This window comes from Quercus lobata, chromosome 2, assembly GCF_001633185.2.
Source record: "Quercus lobata isolate SW786 chromosome 2, ValleyOak3.0 Primary Assembly, whole genome shotgun sequence".
Taxonomy (NCBI): Eukaryota; Viridiplantae; Streptophyta; class Magnoliopsida; order Fagales; family Fagaceae; genus Quercus; species Quercus lobata.
Window position 1 is genome coordinate 7,268,874 of NC_044905.1, and position 24,678 is coordinate 7,293,551.

Consider the following 24,678-nt stretch of genomic DNA (forward strand, 5'->3'; position numbering starts at 1 on the left):
CAGAGTGGACGACATAGTTGGTGGTGCATTACAATGGCTTTGGGGGCAAAAAAAAGGTTGTTATTGAAATACTTTTACAAGCTTACAATGCCATTGTCTATTTGGTTTACTATTTTTTTCTCCTAAATAAAGAAAGTACAACCTCAATTTTTTTCAGGATACAGTTTACCTTGAGAAAATTTAAATTTACACTCATCATACATAAGCTTGCAAGGATTGATATGCAGAAAAGTGTATGTTTTTATTTATCGCAAATAATTGATGATGAATTAATAACAAGAGTACAATAATCAAAATATTGGCTTGATTGGTGTGCAAAGAAACAAATTTTGATATGCTGCGATAAATTTTACTCTCTAACTAGTATCACTATCCCTAAAATGTATTAAAGCCAGCCTAGAATGATTTTGTTCTCTCCAAATCCGCCTGAATTTTCAGCAAAGTGGACACTATCTCCCACATGGTTGGCCTCCTAGCTGGTTGTTGGGTCAAGCAGGCTACACTTGGTTCAGCCATTCTCAGAAGAAAGTTTGTCCCATTATTTCCATCCAATGTAGGATCAACAAGCAGACTAAGCTCAGCTTCTGGGTTCTTTGCTTCCATGGTGGATACTATTGCAGCAGAAAGTTGTTCTTCCATTCCATCTCGTATAAAATTAGCATCTTTCCCTGTAATCAATTCCAGCATTAGCACTCTATAGGCATAGACATCAACCTTTGGAGTCACTGGCCCTGCCTCTCCGTACTCAAGTGCCATATAACCCCTAGTCACCACAACATCTCTTGCTAGCTCACCACTGCTTGTTTCCCTCATTGCTGCTCTTGCAAGACCAAAATTTGCAATCTTGGCACACAAGTCACTGTTTAGAAGAATATTGCTGCTCTTAATATCCATGTGAATATATCGAGGTTCAGTGAAGTGGTGAAGATAATGTAGTCCATTGGCAACATCCAAAGCAATCTGAATTCTCTTATTCCAGCTCCCTCTATCTTTGGACTTGTTTCCATTTAGCCATTCTCTTAGAGATCCATTTTCCATGTACTCGAAAACAAGATAGTAGCTTCCATGTTTTTCGCAGACACCCTCAAGCTTTATCAGATTAAAGTGGTTGATCTTCTTCAGCATTTTCACTTCCTCAGTTGCTTCTCTACTCATGTTCTTGACAGCAAAGATCTTCTGGCCAAAAACCCCACGATACACGGAACCCTTTATTCAATTCTCATTGCTGAAATTTCCCGTGGCTTTCTCTATGTCACTGAACTCGAAAACTTTCAAAGCTTGTCCAAAGTCTGCAATTTCTACACGGAGACTAGCGGTTGATTGCCTATGGAGACTAGCATTTGATTGCCTTCCTAGTACTGTGATGTCTTTGCAACCCTTTTGCCAAAACCCCCTAAATATCTTCCTATGAAATACAAATACAGCAGCCAGAATGACACTGAGGACTATCAAAAGACTAATTGCAAGAACTATATACACTTTTCTTTTGTTTTTGGAATTATAAAATGAACCTGAGATGAAAGGTTTTTGGTGGTGAGTTATGGTCTCTGAGCTTGAAGGTTTAGTTGGCAGAGGAATTAGAATTGTTGTAGAATTTGTAAGATTTGGATTTTTGTCTGGAAACCCATTTGCTTCGAGTATTCTTTTTGTGCTTACATGAAATCTATAGCAATATCAGGAATGGTATCATCCCAGTTGACCAAATCAGTTAGCAGATACATTGGGCCATTTGCAATTTGATGTGTTGTAGGACAAGCACATCTAAGTGGTACTTGCAATACTATATCAGGAAACAAGTGGAATTGATGATATGGATTCTCACGCATAAGAGAATAACAAGTAGATAATCCCTGGTATGTGTTACTTGATACGGTGAAATACGTGTCATTGGGCTTCAAAATATATGTAGTGTTGGACTGGTAGTACTGACCTTGACCATAACAATTGATAGGAACTATTACCTCTGAATTTGTGGGAAACATTGCTTTACTTGTGACATTGTTGATTCTAGCAAGCTCACTTGGTTCTGAGGTTGTGAGATTTGAAACGTTGGTAACTGAGTTATAGGGAGGCTGAGATATGAAGATGAGGAACGCTTTGCAGGATTGGTTGCCATTGAAGGTGTAAAGGAAGGCTGGAGAAGGTCCCTCATCATCTTTGTTGGTGCAATTTTGTACTAAATTTCCTGAATAGTTCTGTTGAGAACTGACTTGTGAAGTGAGAAAACTTGAGTATACAAACACTGAGGAGAATATGATTCATGGTGTGAATTAATGTTCCTGTGGAGAAATTGGCTACAAGGTGGACGAGAGTTTTGGTAAATATAGAAGAGGTTTGGTAACTATAAAGTTTTTATTAATCACAAATTTGGCTAGTAGCAACCCTTCTTATTGGGTCCGAAAAATCAACTCATGAAGCACAAACTTTCTTCTAGTATGATCCATTAATTTATGGTGAGAAAATAGACAATATAACAACAGTTCTAGACAAGAAAACATATGTTAATCTAAGTTTGTGCCGGCCCTTCATACATGTTTGCTTTGAAAATTGTCTAGTTTAGAATGATTTAATGTGTGGTAGCGTGCATATATTAGTCTTAAACCGGCCACTCAATCCGGTTGAAAAGTTTGCTTTCTTTTTTTTCTTTTCCTTTTTGATCGATCATTGAGAAATCAAATTATTGACATGCTGAATTCCACATTGTTTCAAACCCAACACCTTGCTTTGGTTGAGAGACATATTGTCATTACGTAGACATAATTGTTGTAAGATGAGGATTGATCAGATTGTAATTATGTATACTTTCTTCTATTACCATGTGACTTATGTGACAATCAATCAACTGCATAGATTTTAAAGAGTTGACCACATACTTAGTTGATACAAAAGGACAAAGGGTTTGTCAAATTTAACCTGTAAACTTATCTTCAAGAAGATAAGAGTTTTACTTTTACTATGAAATTTAAAGCTTAAGAATACTTTCACCATCTAGCCGAGTGTAAAGTGTGTATGAATTCATTGCCATATACCAATAAAATTGGAATTATCCCATCATACTAGCTTAGCATTCCCATCTAATCTAATATGCGTATGGTTGATGTAATGTCAAGAGCCTTGTTGTGCATATATATATATTTATCTGTGTGTGTATGACAGTTTTAACTTTTCATAGGTTATCAAACTAAAAATATTACAGTTTTCATAGTCATCGAGATGAGGCAAAGACCCCGAAAATATACGTGGTTCATAACTCATATGATATTAGGTGAACATGGTCTAAATTGTTGCCTAGTACATGCTCGCTGGCTGTGTTTTATTTATTTTTTTGGCCGGCTTAATATTGATGTGTGTTATGCAGAAAGAGCCTGCATTGGATTCATGACGTTCGACCTTATTCAGAATCTAATAATAATATGGGTCCGGTTAATGGGGCACACATTAACAAATCCATTTTTGGAAAAGTTTTATTGGTAATTGAAAAAGTTGTCAAAACTTTTTTAATTTTCGATAAACTTTTTCCAAAATTGGTTTACTATTGTAAGGGCACACATTAGTAAAATCCTAATAATATTTATGTTTCAGAGATGACTTTTTGATGCAGCCTATAATATAAACTAGCTTTTCTAAATAAAAAAATAAGGAGCCTGGCAAAATAGAGTAAAAAATCACTGAACCCTGCGAGCTACATAAGAGGCACTTCTTCTTGTATTATCGAAAGCTTCATAATTTGTTCAAAGGCCCTGAACTCCTCCAAAAAGATATCATATTGTAGCACCTATATGGCATATAATACAATATATATATATATATATATATATATGGTCATCACTTGAGGGGCGAGATTTACTGGTAAGAAGTTTTTGTGACTCATTATACCTGTGAGTCAAAGAGTTGTAAGTTCGAGTAATGACAAGTTTCATTATTACTTATGTAATCTTAGGATGTACATGACAAGGGCAATGACCACGCATGAGCTCTCTTTTAGTGTGACTTACACAAGTGTTAACCACATTAAATATCAAATTAGTGAACATTAATTTTATTTATTTATATATATTTTCCTTTGATATTGGTATTACAATAGTCACAAAATCCCACAGTGCGTGGAAAAATATAATATAGTAATTGTAATAGGACCGAATTGGACTGAATGAATTAAAATGTTGCACTAATGTGACTTTACAGAAGTGTAACAACAATAAATATCACACTTCACCTTTTAGATTTTATTATATATATATTTATTATTATTATTATTATTATCTATAAATCTCTTTTTTGTTATACAATGACCTATCTTGAAGTTTTTTGTTATTACACTCACCTTCCCTAAAATGTAAGATATTTATACTAATTTCCTCTAGATGACTGAAAAGAAAATTTACAAAACCCCCAATTTAAAAAAAAAAAAAAAAATTCTCAAATAGAGAGAAAGTGAGTGTGAATGGTACATTTTAAACAAGTACTATGTTTAGAGGCATTCTTCCAATTTTTTGAAGCCTGCACCATTTTTTTTTTTTTTTTTTTTTGAATTTCAAAACATGGTATTTTTAAGTTCAAACCAATAAGTATTTAGTGGAATTGACTAAAAAGGACTAAATGGTTAAAATTTAGAATGAAATGGAATAAAAGGGTGATTCAAGGATGTACCTAATAGTAACATAAAGTTGTAACCTATAACCATGTGGGACATTAAAGTGGTTGAATCTTCATTGCTAATGTGGGATTACTATGATGTGATCAAGATCTAGTGTAAGGGCTATTACACCATGCAATCTCTCTTACATCATTTTCACTTTTTCAAAATTTTAAACATTTTTTTTAACTCTTACCTTTTTAACTTCCTCAATCTAATGGTTGATATTAAAAGTTTACTTTTTTAACTTTTGATTTGAAGAATGTATTGCATGGTGCATCAGATCTCGATGACTCGATCCCTAGATGTGGCTGGCCTGCTGGTTTGTGTCCAAAACCCCTCACCAAACATGGGTGGGTAGCATGAAAAATACAAAGCCCAAATCCAGGCCCAGGCCACGCCCAAAATTATCTAAAGGTCCAATACTCAAAAATAACCAACAACAGAAAAATTCAAAAAAAAATCCCAAAAAGGAACGAACACAGCTACAGACTCATCACTGACTCAGTTTCAGACAAGACTTTCAGTCACACTCACAAACACTTGTACTTCTCTGAAGTCCTAAAAATGCAAAACACAAACCAAGTCCAAGTCCAAGAGTTGTGATTTTCGAAGCCTATTATGATGGTACGGACACAACACCAACTCTCTTTGCAAACCAAAACCCACATCATCGGATCATTCTCCTCCTCCAATGCTCAGGTACTCCACTCCTCTCCTGCTCTCTCCTCTCCACCCAATCAGATTCCTCCACGTGTCCCGTCCCCTTCACCGGAGCGAATCCAAGCTAACCCGACCCGAATTAACCGATCGGATCTCCCGCCTCCTCGTACTCCAACGACAAGACGCCCTATCCAACCTCTCCTTCGACTTCTCCAACGGACTCGTCGACTCCGTTCTCCGAAAACTCCGTTTAAACCCTAGCGCTTGTTTAGGGTTTTTCGAATTGGCCTCTAAGCAAAAAACGTTCAGACTCAACGTTAAGTCTTATCGTAAGATTGTTCACATTTTGTCTAGAGCTCGAATGTACGATGAAACGAGGTCGTATTTGAATGAATTGGTTGGTTTTTGTAAGAATAACTACACTGCGCTTTTTGTTCGGGACGAGCTCGTTAGGGTTTATAGGGAATTCACGTTTTCGCCGGTTGTTTTCGATATGGTTTTGAAAATTTATGCTGAGAAAGGCATGATAAAGAATGCACTACATGTGTTTGATAATATGCCTATGGTTGCATGCCGAGTTTGCTGTCTTGTAATTGTTTGTTGAGTAGTTTGGTTAGAAAAGGCGAATGTCACACTGCTGTGTTGGTTTATGATCAGATGATAAGGATGGGGATTGTGCAGGATGTTTTCACGTGCACGATAATGGTGAATGCTTATTGTAAGGAAGGGAGAGTGAGTAGAGCTTTGGAGTTTTTGAAAGAAATGGAGAGTTTGGGTTTTGAGACGAATGTAGTGACGTACAATTGTTTGATTGATGGGTATGTTGGTGTTGGGGATGTGGAAAGGGTGTTAGAGGTTGATGTCTGAAAAGGGGATTTCGAGGAATGTTGTGACTTATACAATGTTGATTAAGGGTTATTGCAAGCAAGGTAAGATGGAGGAAGCAGAGAAGATGTTTCAGGAAATGGAGGAGGAGGAGAAGGAAGGGTTAGTCGTTGTGGATAAGCATGCTTATGGAGTGTTGGTAGATGGGTATTGTCGAGCTGGCAAAATGGATGATGCCATTAGGGTTCGGAATGAGATGTTGGAGATAGGCTTGAAGATCAATATATTCATTTGCAACTCGTTAATCAATGGGTATTGTAAGCTTGGTCAGGTTCATGAAGCAGAGGGAGTTTTAATGCGTATGGTGGAATGGAAGTTAAAGCCAGATTCTTATAGTTATAGTACTCTCTTGGGTCATACAAGCAAGGCTTTCAAGTTTTGTGACAAGATGCTATATGAAGGAGTTGAACCAACTGTTGTAACTTATAATACTCTTCTCAAGGATCTACGTCATGCAGGTGCCTTTGATGATGCTCTATGACTTTGGCATTTAATGCTGAATAGAGGGGTGGATCCAAACGACATTGGCTATTGTACTCTTCTTGATGGGCTGTTCAAGATGGGGGATTTTGGCAGGGCTTTTGTGGTGTGGAAAGATATTTTAGCACGGGAATTTACTAAGAGCAGGGTTGCTTACAATACAATGGTAAATGGATTATGTAAATTGGGGAAATTAGTTGAAGCAGAGGAGATTTTTGACAGGATGAAAGAGCTAGGATGTTCACCTGATGGAATAACATATTGAACCCTGGTTGATGGATATTGTAAGGTTGGAAAAGTTGAAGAAGCTTTAAAACTTAAAGAGACAATGGAAAGAGAAGCTATTGTTTCTTCCATTGAAATGTATAATTCTCTTATTTGTGGTGTTTTTAAGTGTAGGAAATTAAGTAAAGCAATGGATCTTCTTGCTGAGATGCAGACTAAAGGATTATCCCCAAATGTTGTTACCTATGGCATCTTTATCGCTGGTTGGTGCAATGAAGGGATGCTGGATAAAGCCTTTAGTGCATATTTTGAGATGATTGAAATGGGTTTTGCACCCAATGTAATCATTTGCAGCAAAATAAGTTTCTCAAGGATGACATTAGACATCTAAACATATTGAAAATTTCTCTACCCAACAAAATTGTGAACAATATAGCTATTTTTGGGCTATGCAAGTCTGGGAAGGTAGATAATGCAAGAAGATTATTGTCAGAACTGTTGCTTAGAGGCTTTGGTCCTGATAATTTTACTTATTGTACCCTAATTCATGGCTGTTCAGCTACTGGCAATGTGAATGAAGCTTTCAACTTACGGGATGAGATGCTGAAGCAGGGTATTGTTCCAAACATTACTACATACAATGCTCTTATTAATTGCTTGTGTGAGTCAGGAAATATGGATCGAGCACTGAGGCTTTTCTATAACTGTAAGGGGTTGAGGCTTTTCTATAACTGTAAGGGGTTAACTCCTAATGTAGTTACCTATAATATTTTGATTGATCAGTACTGTAAAATTGATAATACTAGTGAAGCCCTTAAATTGAAAGATAGAATGGAAGAAGAAGGGGTTGCTCTATCTATTATTACCTACTCTGCGTTGATCAATGGTTTTTGCAAGCTGGGAGATATGGAAGAATCTACGAAGCTTTTGGATCAACTGATCAAGGCTGGCGTGCACACAGACATGAAGCAATTCTCCAAGCTTCATAATATGACTCAGATGAGATGTCCCTCTTCTGGTATTGTTTCTCCTGAGCCAGCGATTTTAGACGATTGCTCAGATGCTGAAGGAATGCCTGATAATTACTACATGTCTGAAGCTATGAGTTGATGCACTCTGTGAACTAAGAACTTTTTGTGAGAAACATTTTATCATGGAAATGATTTTGAGTTTGCCATGGCATTGTGTTCACAAGTGCATCCTTATGCATTAACATGCAAATTGTAGAGTTGTAGGTTGTAACCTCTATATTAAGGAGGGCTATGTTCTAGTCTCTTAGAAACCCAGGTAATTTTCTTTGCAAATGGGATCTGTTTCCTTCTTTGTTGCAAGATTGTGCTAGTAAAGGTGGTTTCATTGGTGCAGGACACATTTAGTCAGAGTCATCCCAAAGCATATGTTCCTCTGTAGTTTCTTTGTCATCAAACTACATGTCACTTCTTCATTCCAGAAGTTGCACAGTTAACTGCTTGAAATTTTTCATGAAGTAGTTCCCTGGAGGTCCTCTATTTGGAACCAAGGGGATCGTTATTATTGCAGACAAATTGCTGATGGGTCAAAATCCAAACCTATTATTTCTAGGAGAAATTCCTGTTATCTAATTCTCGCATTCTGTCTCTAGTGCAAAGGTATTGCAGACTAACACGCTGGTCCTCTATGTTGTTTAGATTGTCTAGCAATTTTCCTGCTCAATAGCTCTTAGTTGGCATAAATGGTTTCCTTGTAGTGAAAAAGAGAACAACATATGCTGAATGTCTTAAACGTCATAAGGTGGCGGTACATGGAACCCAGGGAATCTACAGAAAATGGGATGTATTATATGTGCAGCTCCTTACTGAAGATCTTGTCCAATGAAGCTGGAGTAGCATTTTTTCTCCATCAGGTACTCTTAAATTGTTGTGCAACTATCTGACCCATGCAAATGTTGTATATGGTTTGAACTTTTGAAGGCTAAATATTTTCGTCATGCATCTGAATTCTTATGGAAGTGTACTTAGAAACTTGTCATGGGAATATAGAGATATGTATAGGTTTGCATTATACAATTAAACTACATAATTTAAGATCCATATTTTGGCACCTAGTTAGATATGGAAAGTTTGAAACCTATACACATTCTGATTGTTCGATTTTTCTTTAATGTTCTTGGGGAATGAATTTCTAGTAAAATATCCGAATAAGTTTTTGTTTTTTCTAATCGTCCTCCTTTGTCCATGTTACACACTTATTCCAGGTTATTGTTTTGTGCTTTGAGAAGCCCTCTCAATATGTCTTTATTACTTGACTCATCTTATAGGCCAAGATTGGGGCCTGAATGCTTGTTTGCATGTTCACCGCCTTTTCAAGCTTGCAATAGAACTTTTGCTCGATGGTCATCCACCTGATCATGCTTGCAATAGAAATGTTGCCTGATCGTTGTCCAACTAATAACCTCAACAGCTTGTCTTTTGGGGATAGGCTGAGCCAAGAAGTACAATTTTTGGGAAACAGATCTCAAAGAATGTCAAATTTAACAAATGTAGATAATCAGTCAAAAAAAAGGAAAGGAAGGGATCGAAGTACATCTAATATGTGCAAGAGATCCTCCAAGGGAGATGTATTCTCAACACTACTCATTTTTGTTGCATTTTCTAAGAGTTTGTCTACTCATTTTTGTTGCATTTTCTAAGAATTTGTTTTAAGTGCTTAAACGAGTTTCTTAGTGAAGTGTATTTCTAAAAATTAAGCATACTGGTTTACTTTCTACAAACACCTCGACTCCCTGCTTTCAACCTTTTTCCCTTTGGATGGGTTTTACCAGTATAAATTTAATTGAGTAAAAAGAACACTAAGGAAATTATTATATTAGTATAAGGATTAAAATTGAAGGATTTTTGTTCCTGTTTATCAACTGAAACTTTTCTCTGAACTCAATATTGGATGTTCTATGAATGACTGGCATGCTTTCTGAACCATAATTCATCAAGATCAATATCTTGTTAGACTTCCATTCCATATACCTGCTTCATCTCTCAAAGTGAGAAATCCCACAATTATGGTCATAATGCCTTTATGTAACAGTGTGTTTGGATGGTGGTAGAGGAAAGGGGGTAGAGGGGAAGGGGGTGTGGGGCCTGTGGGCCGTGTGGCTCTATACTTTCTCATGTTTGGATTTATTTTTTATTTTTTTTTAAGGGGAAGGGGAATGGATCTGAGTGGGTTTGAAGGTGTATCAAACCCTTTGAGTTCCCCCCCCCCCCTTTTTTTTTTCAATTCCCTGAAATTGGGAGGATTTGGAGGGAGAGATTCCAAATTTAGGACACTTTTTGAGGATTTTCATTTTACCCTTAATTAAACTCTCAAAATTATAATATTATCCTACATCTAACATGATCAAATTTCCACTCAGTCAACAGTAATAATGGAGTCCTCTTGCACCCGGCCACCCACACCTCTCACTCTCTCAACTCATCTCAAACATTCAGCTTTTTTTCTTCTTAATCTATTCTTCTTCTTCTTCTTTTGTCTATTTAGTCAAGGTTGTATTGTCTCAATAAAATTCACACAAATTTAGTTTTAATACAATCTGTAAAAGAAACTAGGATTTGTCTCAGCAACTGCTGAGATTTTTCAGGCCAAAATTTTTAGGCTATTTTCAGAACTGAAACCATAAGAGGGGTTTAAATTTAGGAACGTAAAAGTAGTAGATTTGAAGAATTAGGTTTTGGGTTTTGATTTTTGTTATTGAAGAATTTAGTCTGGGTTTGAAACTCCTAAGCCCTAGCCAACATCTTGGGGCCACCCCCAAGGGAGTCCTCCCCATAATTACTAATCATTTTGAACTCTTTACTCTTTTGTTTTCTTTATATATAAAGAATTGGGTTTTCTTTGGGAAGTAGTATATAGTTTAGCATTTTGGCTTTAAAGGGTATGGCTTTGATTATTTTGAGGATTTGTGAATTGGGTTTGTGATAGTTTAGGAAACTTTTCAAAGCTAGAAACTATTTTTGGGTATTATGGATGTGGATTTGACTGTTGTAGGGTTTGAGAATTTGTGAGGATTAGTGTTTTATTGCGAGGATTTGAGAATTGATCAGAAACTATAATAGGTGAGAACAAAGTACTTTTAGTAGGGTTGCAATTTCTCTATTTTATGTATGAGTGTTAATTATCGCATGCGGTCATGTGATGGTGTGCACTGTAGATGTTTTTTCTTTGAATTGTTTGTGCTTCAGTGCCATCTGCATGTTGCACTTATCCATATTTACTTGGCAGGGATAAAAAGAAAGATTTTGGTTCAAACTGTGCTACGTATTGTCCTCTTTGCATCTTTTTATCTCAGGAAAATTAATCATATCACTTGTTTTTTGGAACTTTCTCATAAAAATTCAGCTAGAGATATCCCTTAAATGCTAGTTGTGAATCTTCAGGTACATCTTTGTTGCACCTTGTCTATCTTACTTCATAGCGAGTGGAAAGATGTTGCAAAGAATTATGGTTCTTATTGTCCAACCGTGGTGTCTGAGCTAGACATTTGATGATATTCTTTTTGTTCATCCTATAGGATTGGTTCAACTACATTGATTGAGATATGCACTGATTCAACTACATTTCCAGAAAAAAGGTTTTGAAGCTTTCCATGACTGATTGAAGACTTGTATTTTTTCGCCTGACAATTCAGGTAACCATCTTTACTTACATAAAAAAATTAGGTAAACATCTTGAGATTCTCAGCAAGGCTAATTTTCACTTTTATTGAAGATCCATATCTGACCTATGCTGGCTTCTTGCGATTTTGAAATGGCTGAAAAAGGCTGAAGACCTTTTTTTTTATAAGAAAAAAGGCTGAAGACTTGCCAGCGCATACCTTATGTTTTATAAGGTTGACTACACTGATTATGACCAACTGGGCATTGATCAACAAGTGATTGAATGCCATAAGTTTTTTCAATCAGCGAAGAATTAAGATTGTCAACCTCAATGTCTATTGAGACATCCTTCCTGTTCTGCCTTGTTTACCAGTTGATAATTAGATTTCTTAGTCTCCAATTTTGACACTTGAGTTTCCTCACTCATTTATAAATAAACTCTTACTAGAATGTACAGTATAAGAAAGAGAATGTAGCAAATTGCAATATATCTTTTCTTGATAATTCAGTATCTATAATGATGCTTTTGATTTATCTTTTGAAACTTTACCAAGCCGTATTGCTTTTAATCTAGTTTAATGCAAGCTTTGTTGTCAAAATAGTTATGAATTGATAAGAAAAGACAGTAAGAGATATACTTTTTTTGGGGGGCTACTTTGTTCCTGCATATTTCTGAAACATCTAGTTGATCTTGAAACATGCAGACTTTCATTTATGTTTTTGGAATTTGGTATTTTGTTATGGTTACCCTTATAGCTGACTCCGTTTTCTTTTTCTCCTCAAAATTGGTGGACGACACATAATTGAGTTACCATTGTGACAAATACAATTTTGAAACTTTTTGTTTTTCTTTGGATGTAGTTTCTTGCTGACTTCTAAATGTTTCATTTTTTGTTAGTGTTTTTTAAACATTAAAGAAAAGGTTTTTGAATCTTCCAATTTGTTCACTGATTATAAACGGGTCAAAATGAGTTTTAGAGAGTTCAAGTGACAACCAAGCCACACGAGTAACATGTGCAATATGAATAATAGTATTTTTAGGATTACATCATTTGTCAATTTTTACCGTAACTTGTTGAAGTAGTTAAATGTGAATGATGGACAATCATGTTTCATATGTATCTATCACTTTTTTTTCCACCACTCATGATTGACCACACTAGTGGTGATAAAGGTTCACACAGGAGTTGTGATAAAAGTTGTAGGCTTGTAATGTAACTCAAAAGTTTTATACTTTTTCATAGGATGACCAAATTCATAAGATATGGGTACTAAGCATGGTCCAATTAGTAATTTTTTTGTGTATAATTTTCCCATGCCAAACATTTACGTGACAATGACAATGTATCCATCCGTCAGAATATGACATGTGAGAGTACCCATAGTCTAGTACACTAGTTGAGTGCTAAACTATAGCACATGGTCCAATTAATTTGGGTATAATTACTCGTCCCATAACATGCAAAGCTAAACACGGTACAAGGTAATTCTAATCCATTTGGTTAATTTTGTTAATTATTCAATTCATTAGCATAGATAGTAATTCAATCAGAATATGACATGTTGAAAGTGGGAGAGAAAAAAAAGAAGGTAGATAAGTATTGATGTTGATGAAGTGTTTGCCGGGAATGTCCATGAAATTTATCATTCTCTTGTTGGTCCAGTTTTACTTCAATGTGAATGTAGTTAGTTGATTCGAGGTTCGAAGTACCATCAACTATGGCATAACTAAAGCAAATCACCCTGTCCTTGTACTGAACCCACTGTTATGTCCTAAGTTTAAGTTTTTACCTATTCAATTTGTAGGTAATGAAAATTGACTATACAACATAATTTTCCGTGCTACATGTTCTCGACACTCGACAGCTTGTTTTCAACCCAACCGACACAACTAAAACCTAGCTAAACAGAGCAAACATCGTATCTTTTGGGGCTCCTTGAAAAACGTGGGGTTTTAGCAAATGCTGATTCAAAGAAAGCAATGTATATGTGGTACTGGCTAACCCTGTGAAATACAGCATTTGATTTTTGTGTGGAATGAACAATAAGCACGCAAGGATACACGTATACGCATTTAACAGCCCTTTGAAAGAGAAGCAGTGCTAAAAAAAAACAAACAAGCTGCAACACGTGGAGGCATATATTTATGTATAATTATATATGAAACGAGAGAGAGAGAGAGAGTCTTGCACTTTTGCTCTATTTTTTTGGTCTGTTTTGGTTGGTAGGAGGTTCCTCTCACAACCATGTTTAAATTATATGTTGACACACAGTCAGTTGAATTGATTTTTCATCTTATAGTTAAAAAATAAAATAAAAATAAATAATAAAAAAAAAAGAAGAAGAATAAGAGGAGAGACTGATAGAGTGAACAGTGAAACGTTTCAAATATGATTAATATTTAAATTATGGTGGTCCTTAATTTGCTTGCACGCTTCCATTTTTTAAGAAATTGATCTTACAGGAAATTTCTTTATTTTTCTTCAAAAATAATTTATGTTCATTGTACTTAAAAATATTAGTGTATAGGAAACATCATTATGCTATTTATTAACTTATATACTAATTAATGTTATTGTTTATGGAATAATAAATGTAGATCAGTTCCCATAAAAAAAAAAAAATGTAAATCAGTGACAGTAGATCATTCTCAACCGAGTCAACCCTTTAGAAGGAAGAGGCATCAAGTTTTAATTAAGTTTTTTGGATTATTTTTTTAAATAAAATACATGACTAAATAGTCTAAATTATGGCTGAAAAATGTAGTTTTTTTTTTTTTTATCTTTCTCGGTAGGAAAGCAATCCAAGTGTAACATAAAATCCTAAAATCTGAGAACCATTGATATGACATATGTAATGACTGGGAGTATAAGGTTTGATCTCTCAAAGGAAAATACGGAGTGAAAGCTCTTGCTTATCTAAAACCCAAGGGAGCTTAGAATTTCAGGAACCTCCAAAATTGATGGGCAGAAAACTATGCCTCATCCAACCGGAGAGCTACTTCAAGATTCAGGCAACTACTCGTGAAAGAGTAGGGTAAGGAGTAATGTACCTTTCAAATTTAGCCTATGATGACATCCAAGAATAGCACAGATGGGTGTTGTAGGACTTAGGAGGTGAAGTACTTATTGCTTTGCTTTGGTCAAGATAAAATCGTCATGTATATAATTAATGTCATAATTTGCTTCTTTCTTCTTCTTTTTCTTTACATTTCTTAAACAAGACATAAATGATTAGGAGTGAATTGAAATCTCCATTTAATTATCTTTTTGCTTTGTGTTTTAAATGTTGATATAACAAAATCCATAGTGACTGTATGCTTGCAAAGTCCACTGATTTGCAAAACACTCTAATCAAACTAATGTAGAGCCCTTTTTTTGTTTTTATGTGTTGCTAAAAATGTTATAAATTTTATGTACTATTTAACATTTACAAACTGATGTGTTACTAATCACAAAAAAAAAAAAAATAAATAATAATAATAATTTTAACATTCAACTATTATATTTTTAAAATTCATCAATTATTTTCATTGTCACATGATTTGTAAATAATAGTCATTTTAGTATTGTTTTCTCCTTTTCAAAATGACCTACTCCCTACTCAAGACGTAAGGTAGCAGAAGCAAATCAAATTGCTGTCTTTTTTTTTCTCTTTCTTGTTTCTTTATAAGATTTTTTTAATAGTCTAACTATAACAACAAATATTGTAGTTTCTGATAGATAGATACAGCCTAAACAGAATCTGCATAAAGAAAAGGAAAAGAGCATCTGTAGTTGTCATGCGGCAACAATATCATTCTTTTCTTGTTTTCAAATAATTAAGATGTTTTATTATTATAATGTAAATTACACGGCATTGCAAAGAATCTAAAATGTCGTAATACCAAATTAAATATACTTATCTCGCCAGTTCATACGTCTTTGAAAGCAAACTTTGCCATTTCAAAAGTGTTTCTCCTAATAAATGTGTACCACATCTTCTTCTTCTTCTTCTTCTATATTTAAGAAAAATCTTCCTTCTAGTGCAAAATTAACTATGAAACATATTGATACAACGTGATGTTACAAACAAAATGCTTATGAACACACTACAGAGAAGAATAATTTGGAAAGCATCAAAGCCCAACTAAACAACAATGTGATCACTTTGGATAGAAAATTAAAGTACGAATTAAGAGAGTGCTTTTGTTTCGAGTTAATTTTGGCATTAAACTTCATCAAATATGAACTAAGTAAAAAAAAAAAAAAATATATATATATATATATATATATATATATATATATAGACGGCTGAACTACAAAAAGACATGGGAGAACTAAACCAAATTTGGCATGTATTGGACTTTTAGAAATTTCTTAAAATTCATATTGAATAAAAAAAAAAAAAGCAATATTTAAAAAAAATATTTATTTATTTGTTTTTGTTACTTTTCAATAGAGTGAAATCCATTAAATTCTTCTTTTAACAGATTCATAATACACGCGTTTACAAAAGCCAAACAATATTTACCATAAATTCATGCATTGAATTAAATACTACGATAAGAACATGCAGTATAATGTGATTTACAATTTATAGTATAATGTACAGCTGCAAGTTTACGCTATCATGCTCATGCATATATAAAGTTAAGAAGAGAAATTTTACTTTTAATTCAAACGCGTTTCTTTGATTTATTTATTAGTTTATTTTAACCTTTGTCCCCTCTTTTGACAAACTGAAGACATGCATGATTCATGATGTTGCTTTATTAATCTTTGATTACGTACCTATCAAAAAAAAAAAAAAAAAAATCTTTGATTACGTAAGAATATTCTTATAGAGTTAATAGGAAGTCAATTGGAAAATCTTTGAAAAAAAAGTAACTTTCTGTCTAATCTTTTTTTCTTTTTCTTTTTTTAATTTCTGTCTTCACTTTCTTCTGCTCTTAATTCAACTAATTACCCTCTATTAGGCTTAAAAAAAAAAAAAAAAATTTACCCTCTATTACATTGTTGTAGCTGGTAAGTTAATTCTTTTTACCGGTTGAGGTCTATTACTCAACCGTGCAAGAAAATATTTAATATCAAATGATATCATGTCAATAGTATCAAAATTTATTAAGTATGAAATATGTCAGTAAAAAATAACTACCCCATTAACAAATGAATGATATGTGTTAGTGGGTAATTATTTTTATACACGTCTCTCATTTATTGAATTTTGATACCATTAGAGCATCCGCAATGGGCTTGCCATATGCCAAATGTAAGGAACATTTGGCATGTAAGTCCAAAAAACGCCTGCAACGGGAAGGCCATATGCCAAAAGGCTAAATTTTTTTTGACATATAGCTACAGTACCATCTTACATTTAAGATGGTACTGTAGCTGAATGGTATAAAAAAAATAATAATAAAAAATTTAATACTTTTTAACCCAGGAATTTCTCTTTCCTCTCTCATTATTTCTCTTATTTTCTCTCTCTTCCTCCTCTCTTTCTCATTTGCTCTCTGCTCTCTTCAGACCCAAGCTCTCTCCGATGCTCCTCTCTCTTCGATAAGTTAGATGCTTCTCTCTTCAATGACCCTCTCTCTCCGATAGTGATTCCAACAAGGCATCGGTGCTTCGATCCCTTTACCTATTCACTCAAGCCAGTCCGTTCAAGCCCCGTTTAACTTTTCACTCCATCTCATGCTCAGCCTCTCTCATGCTCAACTTCTCTCACGCAGCAACAAGGATGCCATAAGGTTGAGATCAGTGTGTGGTTTCGATGTTTGGGCTTGATTTGTGATTTGATCAGCGTGGGTTTCGGTGGCGTGGGTTTGATTTGTGATTTGTTGTTGTGGGTTTGTTTTGTGGGTTTGTTTTATGGTGGCTGTGGGTTTGTTGGTGGTGGCTGTGCTATGTTGGCGTTGGATTATGTTTTTTTTTTTTTTTGGTTCAGCTACTGGGGTTTGTGGTTATGGCTGGTGGGTCAACGGTGGAGGTGGTGGAAGTAGTTGTGGCTGGTGGGCCGACGGTGGGGTGGGTGTCTGTGGCTCCGTCGGAGTGGGTTTTGGGTCAGCGGGTGGCGACGTGGGTTTTTTTTTTTTTTTGGTGTTGACGGTATATTATGGGTTGTTGCTGGTGGTGGTGTTAGGTGTGTGTAGTGCGGCGGTGGTGGTGATTGTGGTTGTTGAACAGAAATAAAGAGAGAGAAAGAATAAATAATGTGTTGTATTGTAAATGATGGAAATTGTGGGATATATTATTTTATTATGTAGAAATATTATTTTAATGAGTAGAATAGGAAAATAAAAGTTGGGATGCTGGGTGTATTGTAAAATGGTATAGTATAATTGATAAAGTAATTTTTTGGAATGGTAAAATAAGATGAAATAGCAAAACCGGCTGTGGATGCTCTTAACGTAGTATAATATGGTACAAAATACTTTTTTTTGGAAATGAGAATCTCAAGCACATAAACACAAAAAAGTTATAAAATTTGCCATCTACGCTCGGATGTCATAGATTTTCAGCTGAAATTGACTTGAAGCATGCTCAATCGTTTAATTCTTTATTATATATAGATTTTTTTTTTTAAAAGAAAAGAAAAAAGATTGGGCAGCAGATGCAATCCCATTAAAAATTTTAAAATAGAAATATCAAACATTATATAAATGTACAACTGGGTGGAATAGCTTATGCATTATTTGTATTTATTTGTATTTTCTTATTTTATTCTTGTTTTGGGAAATAGTCGACCAACTTATGAAATGATCAATACTAAGAACATGACTATTTCACAAACTTTTTTCACTAGTTATTAAGATAGTAAGTTATTACTGGAATAATTTTACATAGACTTTTCACAATTTTTATTGGTTCATCGGTCATAGTAGGCTTTCTTATTAAAAGTTCAAATTATACATTTAATTTTATTTTGAATATGAGTGGAACTCGAACTTATCAATAAACTTGATTATGTTTAAGTTTGGTTATATTGTCAATAAAGTATAAATAACAATTTGATATCTTATGAATTTATTTATAAAGTTACACAATTCAATCTCAAGTTTACAAAAGCATATATTTTATATGAGTATACATAAAAACATACATTATTATATATAAATTGAGTCACATACTCACAATCTTGTTTACGAACACATTATTATGTCTAATATTAACTCGTTTAATAATCAAGCATAAAATTAGTCTTAAATTTGGCTCATTTGTTTAACAAACAAGCATAAACAAATATTTTCTTGAATCAAATCCAACCATTCATAACCAACTCAAAATTTATTTACAATTGAATTTGAGACTCTGAATTCCATTTTGTTAATTCATTATAACTGTGACTCTGATTTTTAATCAATCAATCTATTTTCCATTTTGTTTACTCTGACTTTGGTTTGGGACTGAGTTATTTAAGTACTTCTGTATATTTGTATTTTTTTTTTTAAAGAAAAGATAACTGGTGGAGAAAGAAGAGGTGTGGTTAAAAATTAATATCACAAACATTATCACATACATATAAATTCTTATTCTTTATTTCTTCTTGCAAAAAAAATTGTTCCTAGTGGGTTCCAGTTAACTCAATTGGTAAAATCTCTGACGGTTGTATAAGAGATCTAGAATTCAATCCCTGTCTACACCAAAAACTAATTAATATTTTTATTTGATGATAAAAAACTATCATAAAAAACGGATGTCTTAGGTTGAAACTCTAAAAAAAAAAATTATTTCTATACAATAAAATTTGTGTTTCGCATATTGATAAGCTCAGTGACAGATCTGATATAACGTGTGCCAACCGCGGATTCCGAGATTTCCAACAAAATTTGGGAACTGGGACTTAAAAGGGTAATGGGGCCCATCAACATATTACGTACTTTTATTTAAAGTCTGATCCTTTTATTCAAAGTCTGATCAGGAATTCAGGATCCTATGCGGTACAAAAATTGTTACACATTAAATCACTGCCACGCGTCACACATCCAAGTCCTTCATAAGATCAAGCTATCAATGTCTTGGGTTGGGCCTCTTGGTGAACTTCTTTGCTCTCTTTCGCTATCCCTACCGACACTTTTTTTAACTTTATATATTTAAACTTTGAAAATAAATGAGATCTACCTTGTGTGTATATATATATATAGTAAGGTATTTATGAGAACATTATGATTATACTATTTATAAACATAGATGATATGATAATGAATGTAGGTTCTCAAAACAAAAAAAACAAAAAAACAAAATTGATTTTATTTTAATAATATTACAATAAATAAATTTTTTTGACAAATAAGAGTATTTAATTCTCTTTGAGTATCTGATTATTTTCTCGAATGTATGCTTCATCCCATACACACTAAATTTTATAAAAAGATAAATAAGTTTCGGATTCCTTAATTTGTAAGTCTCTTTTAGTACAATTAGTATTAATAGTAGTTTTAAAATCATTATTTTTTAATTAATTATTTTATGTTTGAAATTAACTAATCACTTTTTTTATAAAGTTACACATTTTTTATACTGTAGATTTCTAAAAAAATCCAATGGTTAAAAAAATTTCATTAAATGTTACTATTACTTTCCTTTTTTTCCTAATTAATATTAGCATTTTTTCTCTATTTCCTTATTTAATTGGTTTCCACTTTCCACTTGATTAGAAGATACACAGCCATTTTCAATACCTTGCAAATCATATTTATCTCTACTAAAGAGCACCCCACCATAACCAAACCTCCTGTTTCGGCAAAAATGTATACCAATTTTTTTAATTTCATGCAGATGGGTAGATCTGGATAGATCTTCATTTAAATGAATCAATCTTACTTTCTTTTTATGCAGATACAGATAAATTTTCATTTTAAGTTTTGAATTTTAGTGTTTATTGAAATAAATAAAATCATAGTAGTGATTATAGTGATTTGGTGAAGGTGGAACTGAGGATTATTTCCCCATTTGATTGGCATTGAGCATCTTTGACGTTGATCATACCCAAAGGTCCCAAATTTGTCCCCCAATCACTACTATAATTTTATTGGATAATATCCTTGATAGTTGATAGTATTGGGTCCATAATACATCAAGGTCACAACTGTTGAAAAAATATTTCCACAGAGTTCCTTGATTTTTTTTCTCGATAATCTCCACTGAATTGCTTGATAGTGTTGGATAATGTCCTGCAACTGTTTGCCACTGTCCTTAGTTTTTTACAAATTTCTGTTCTACATGGTAGATAAAAACCCAGGAGAGAAGAGAGGGAATGTCATGAGCACATTTTAGGAGCGGAGAAAAATATGGAAATTCATAAATAAGGGATAATAAATGAGATAATAATCAATGAGTTTAATTTTTTGACCTTAGATTTACTTAAATCTAATGGTGTAGAAAATGTGTAACTTGAACTTATCCCTCTCTCTCTCTCTCTCTCTCTCTCTCTCTCTCTCTCTCTCTCTCTCTCTCTCTATATATATATATATATATATAATATGTAATAACAGAATACAGACAGATCTTCTGTATCATATTTTGTGTTCCACTTTATGTTCTACCAATCACAACTTGTCATTATTTATTTATTTATTTTTTTCATATAAGTAAAATTAAACAAATACTTTCACAAATTATGATTGATAAAACATAAATTAAAACATAAAAAGTGCTACAAATAATTTGTATTTGTAATAACAGTAACATTACCGCGTGTAAATTGGGTAATAATACCAGTCCAACATATTAGACTTTTCTTGACATATTTGGCATGGTTAAATTTAGAGTCAATTTAAAACTTTTTATGCGTAAACGGCCCTAAGTCCCATCAGGCATCAAGCACAAAAGGAAAAAAGAAAAAAGCTTTAAAACGAGGATCATATTACAGGTTGGCATTGGAATGGTCTTTTAGTTGACAAATAAATTAAAATGAAGGAAGCCAGAACGATCAATAATAATATTAACTCTTTTGTTTTTATATATAATAAAAAAAATTATTATATTCTCAATAAACACAGAATCAATTAATCTTGCAGCAGAAAATTGACCAGGCATCCATGACTGTGATTTTTTTTTTTTTTTTCATAGTTTTTTTTGCTCTTTTGTATATTGGAAGACTAGGAAATTGGTCGATTAAGACTCAAGCTAGAAGCCTAGAAGTAGTGCTGTTATGATTGTCATCCAGATTTAGACATACCCCAGTTGGCATTCTACATTATTTAATGGTATGGGAAAGATAAAAGGAAGAAGCTGGTAATAAATACTAGTTGAGAGAGAAGGGGAAAAAAGAAGTATTAATTTTAATTTCATTTGCCTACTCATCAACTTTTGTTTTTTGGCTGTTCTTTTCTTCATAAATTTAGATTCTTCAACAACTAAGGTACCAAAAAAAAATTAAAAAAAAATACAATTCATTGGAAGGTCAGCTCAGAAGCATAACAATATCATAATTTATTTATTTATTTTCTATATATAATAAATATTTTTTTAGTGAAAAATAAAAGGAAAAAAAAAATTACAAAAGTCGGTTGAGAGAATCTTGTTTAAGCTAATACTTAAATCATTGCAGAGAGTATTAAATTTTCTTCCCATGTTATCAATCACTTATTTCTAACGACTACCCATTAATGGCTGCCATCACTTTATTCGAATTGCTGAAGCAAGCGAAGTAGCTGGCAAAATCATCTTTCCAGGCCATATCCACTTGAAAACATACACTACCTAGTTGAGAGAAAAAACAGGGATTGAAAACTGAGTGTAGAAGATTCAAGAAAGAAAGAAAAGCTCTCTCATTTGAAAAATTCAAGGAGTAACGTTGACAGGACCGTATACACTAAACAGTTATTATCAATGTCAAAGCCTCTTTAGAACTTAGCAGCTTAATCTTTAGAACTTAGCAGCTTAACAAATAAAAAGATCCAAATCTATGATAATATCTGACTGGGTTGAATGTGACAGATTAGTCACTAAACAGTATACACTACTCAATCTTTTCATATCTATAATAGGATTAGACTCTCCAAATTTTAGTCTCATAAATACCTTCCATTTCAACTACTGTATACTGATCGATACAGCAACCTAAAGATCAACTGGGGATTAGAATTAATACAGGTAAAACAATTGAAAAAGAAGAAAATGGAGCTCTTATAAATTCAAACACCAAATCCAAATTAAGTAAAAGGATTGGAGAGATCGAAGGTTAGGTGAAATAATGACATTTTCTACAAAACACTTTCATTATTGATAATTTTAGAGACCAATTAAGTATATATCATCATGATATAATTCATGAATTAAACCAGCTCGCAAAAAATAGCTCTTTTGCTATACAGATTACAGACTTTGATACAATTTACATATCATACATCCCTGAGTGGAAATTCATGAACCCCATTTCTCTTCAGGATTTTTATCCTTATTATTAGACAATTAGAATATTTAAAACTATAACGCATGTGTTCCTTCTTCTTTTTTGTTGAGCTAACAATGCGTTTGATAGCTGTATAATATACAAGAACAAACTCCTCCCCCTTTCAAGTCGAATCCTTTTCCTTTCTTTCCTTGCCCCTCCGACTATGAAGCGCCAGAAAGAGCTTAACTTGTTCTCCAAAAAACACACTCACGCACACTGTAAACTTGTCTACCAATCACCTCTTTCAAACTCCGCAAAAGTGTGAGCTTTATATACTGTGCCCGACTCTCTTAGTCGATTAAGAATCCAAAGCAAATGGAGTCTGCAAGAGATCATAAGGAGCCCAAAGAGCATCCAAAGGGCACGGTCTATTAGCGTCCAGTCGAGCCCAAGGCTTACCTTTTCCACTCCAATGCAAAAGACTCACAGGACCCGGATGCAAATCCCTACAAAGTCCACGAAAATTATCGCCACCAAGTCCATGTTGGTTCCATTTATGATCAACTGGAGCTATTTTCCCAGCAAACACAAGCAGAAACGGTGGAAGAGAACCCAACTGGTAAATCCTCATCCTCTTCTGCAACTCCATCCATTCCTCGATTTTTTTGGTATAATCACCAGCTCTCCATCGATCAAGATCGATAACCATCACACCCGTGTTGAAATAGCACGGCTTTCGGTTCGCAAAAGTGAGTGACAAAGAAGGGTTGGACCAAAAAGTGAGAGTGAAGTAGGAAGTGAAATTTGCATTGCAGTACTCAGGAGCAGCGAGGACCGTGTCGTCGCCACCGAGCGGAGTAGCGGCGAGTTTCGCAATGTCGTCGACGAGTACGAGGTCGGAGTCGAGGTAAACGACTCGTCGTACACACGAAGGCAAGACGTTTGGCAAGTAGCTCCGAGCGTAGTTTAATGGACAGTCCAAAGCTGAGCGAATAGAGGTGGAGATGAGGCCCGACACGTGGGTGTCGTCAAAAGGGTAGATTTGGAACTTCAAGTAAGGAAAGGAGGTGGATAGGGTGGCGCGTAGGAGCGACGCGTTGGCGGTGGCGGTGGTGACAAAGTGGAAGATGTTGTTTTCTGGGCACGAAGAGTGTTGAAGAACCGAGAGAATTGCAGCCATTGAACCTCGGATGTATTGGGTGTCTAGGGTCATTGCCACGTGGACTGCTCCATCATAGCAAATAACGTTGTTGTTGTTGTTCTTGTTGTTCTTGTTGTTTGTGTTTGTGTCGGTTATGGAGGGGCAATCTGGGGAGTTATAGAATTGAGGAGCTTCTTTGAATTGTTGAGAGAGAGTGAGAATGGTGGCATGGGAGAGAAGAGAAAGTGAAAGGAAGAGAAAGGAAAAGAGTAATGGTTTAGGCATAGTGAGAGATCTAAGGGGTTTGGGTGTGTGTGCGAGTGAGGTTATATAAAGGTTGAAAATGTTGGACACGGTTTTGATTGAATTTTAAAATTAAGAGAGAAAGGAATATAGCTGTGGATGGCTGGGCTAGCTGGAATGGAATGAGTGCAATGCAGAGAGGCTGAGTCAAGATTTTACAAGGGGAAGTTTGGTAGAGTTCAGATTGGTCATTGTGTAGAAGAGATGGGTTTTGTACCTTTTTTATTACGGATTCCCTTAAGGTCCTACATCTCTTTCACAGGTACTTGTCACTTTTTTTTTTTTTCTTTTTCTTTTTCTTGTAAAGTAAGAGGAAGAATATTCAAAAATGAAAATGTAAGTATGAGAGAGAGAGAGAGAGAGGGGTTGCTTAAGAAAGAGTATGGTGACGTATAAAT

The 24,678-nt window shown here is 34.2% G+C and overlaps 1 protein-coding gene and 2 pseudogenes across 1 annotated transcript; 1 reads left to right on the forward strand and 2 right to left on the reverse strand.

Moving 5' to 3' along the window:
- Positions 1 to 396: 396 nt before the first annotated feature.
- LOC115958279 lies at positions 397 to 3,025 on the reverse strand (annotated as a pseudogene).
- Positions 3,026 to 5,092: 2,067 nt separating this feature from the next.
- On the forward strand, positions 5,093 to 12,066 carry LOC115974272 (annotated as a pseudogene).
- Positions 12,067 to 22,744: 10,678 nt separating this feature from the next.
- LOC115974273 (probable galacturonosyltransferase-like 1) lies at positions 22,745 to 24,478 on the reverse strand. Its single transcript, XM_031094543.1, has one exon. The coding sequence runs from the start codon at positions 24,260 to 24,262 to the stop codon at positions 23,195 to 23,197; it is 1,068 nt and encodes a 355-aa protein (XP_030950403.1). The 5' UTR covers positions 24,263 to 24,478; the 3' UTR covers positions 22,745 to 23,194.
- Between the last annotated feature and the right edge of the window lie 200 nt (positions 24,479 to 24,678).

Bases quoted from the DNA above. Each gene is read 5' to 3' on its own strand.
- LOC115974273 (XM_031094543.1), bottom strand. From the start codon at position 24,262: ATGCCTAAACCATTACTCTTTTCCTTTCTCTTCCTTTCACTTTCTCTT.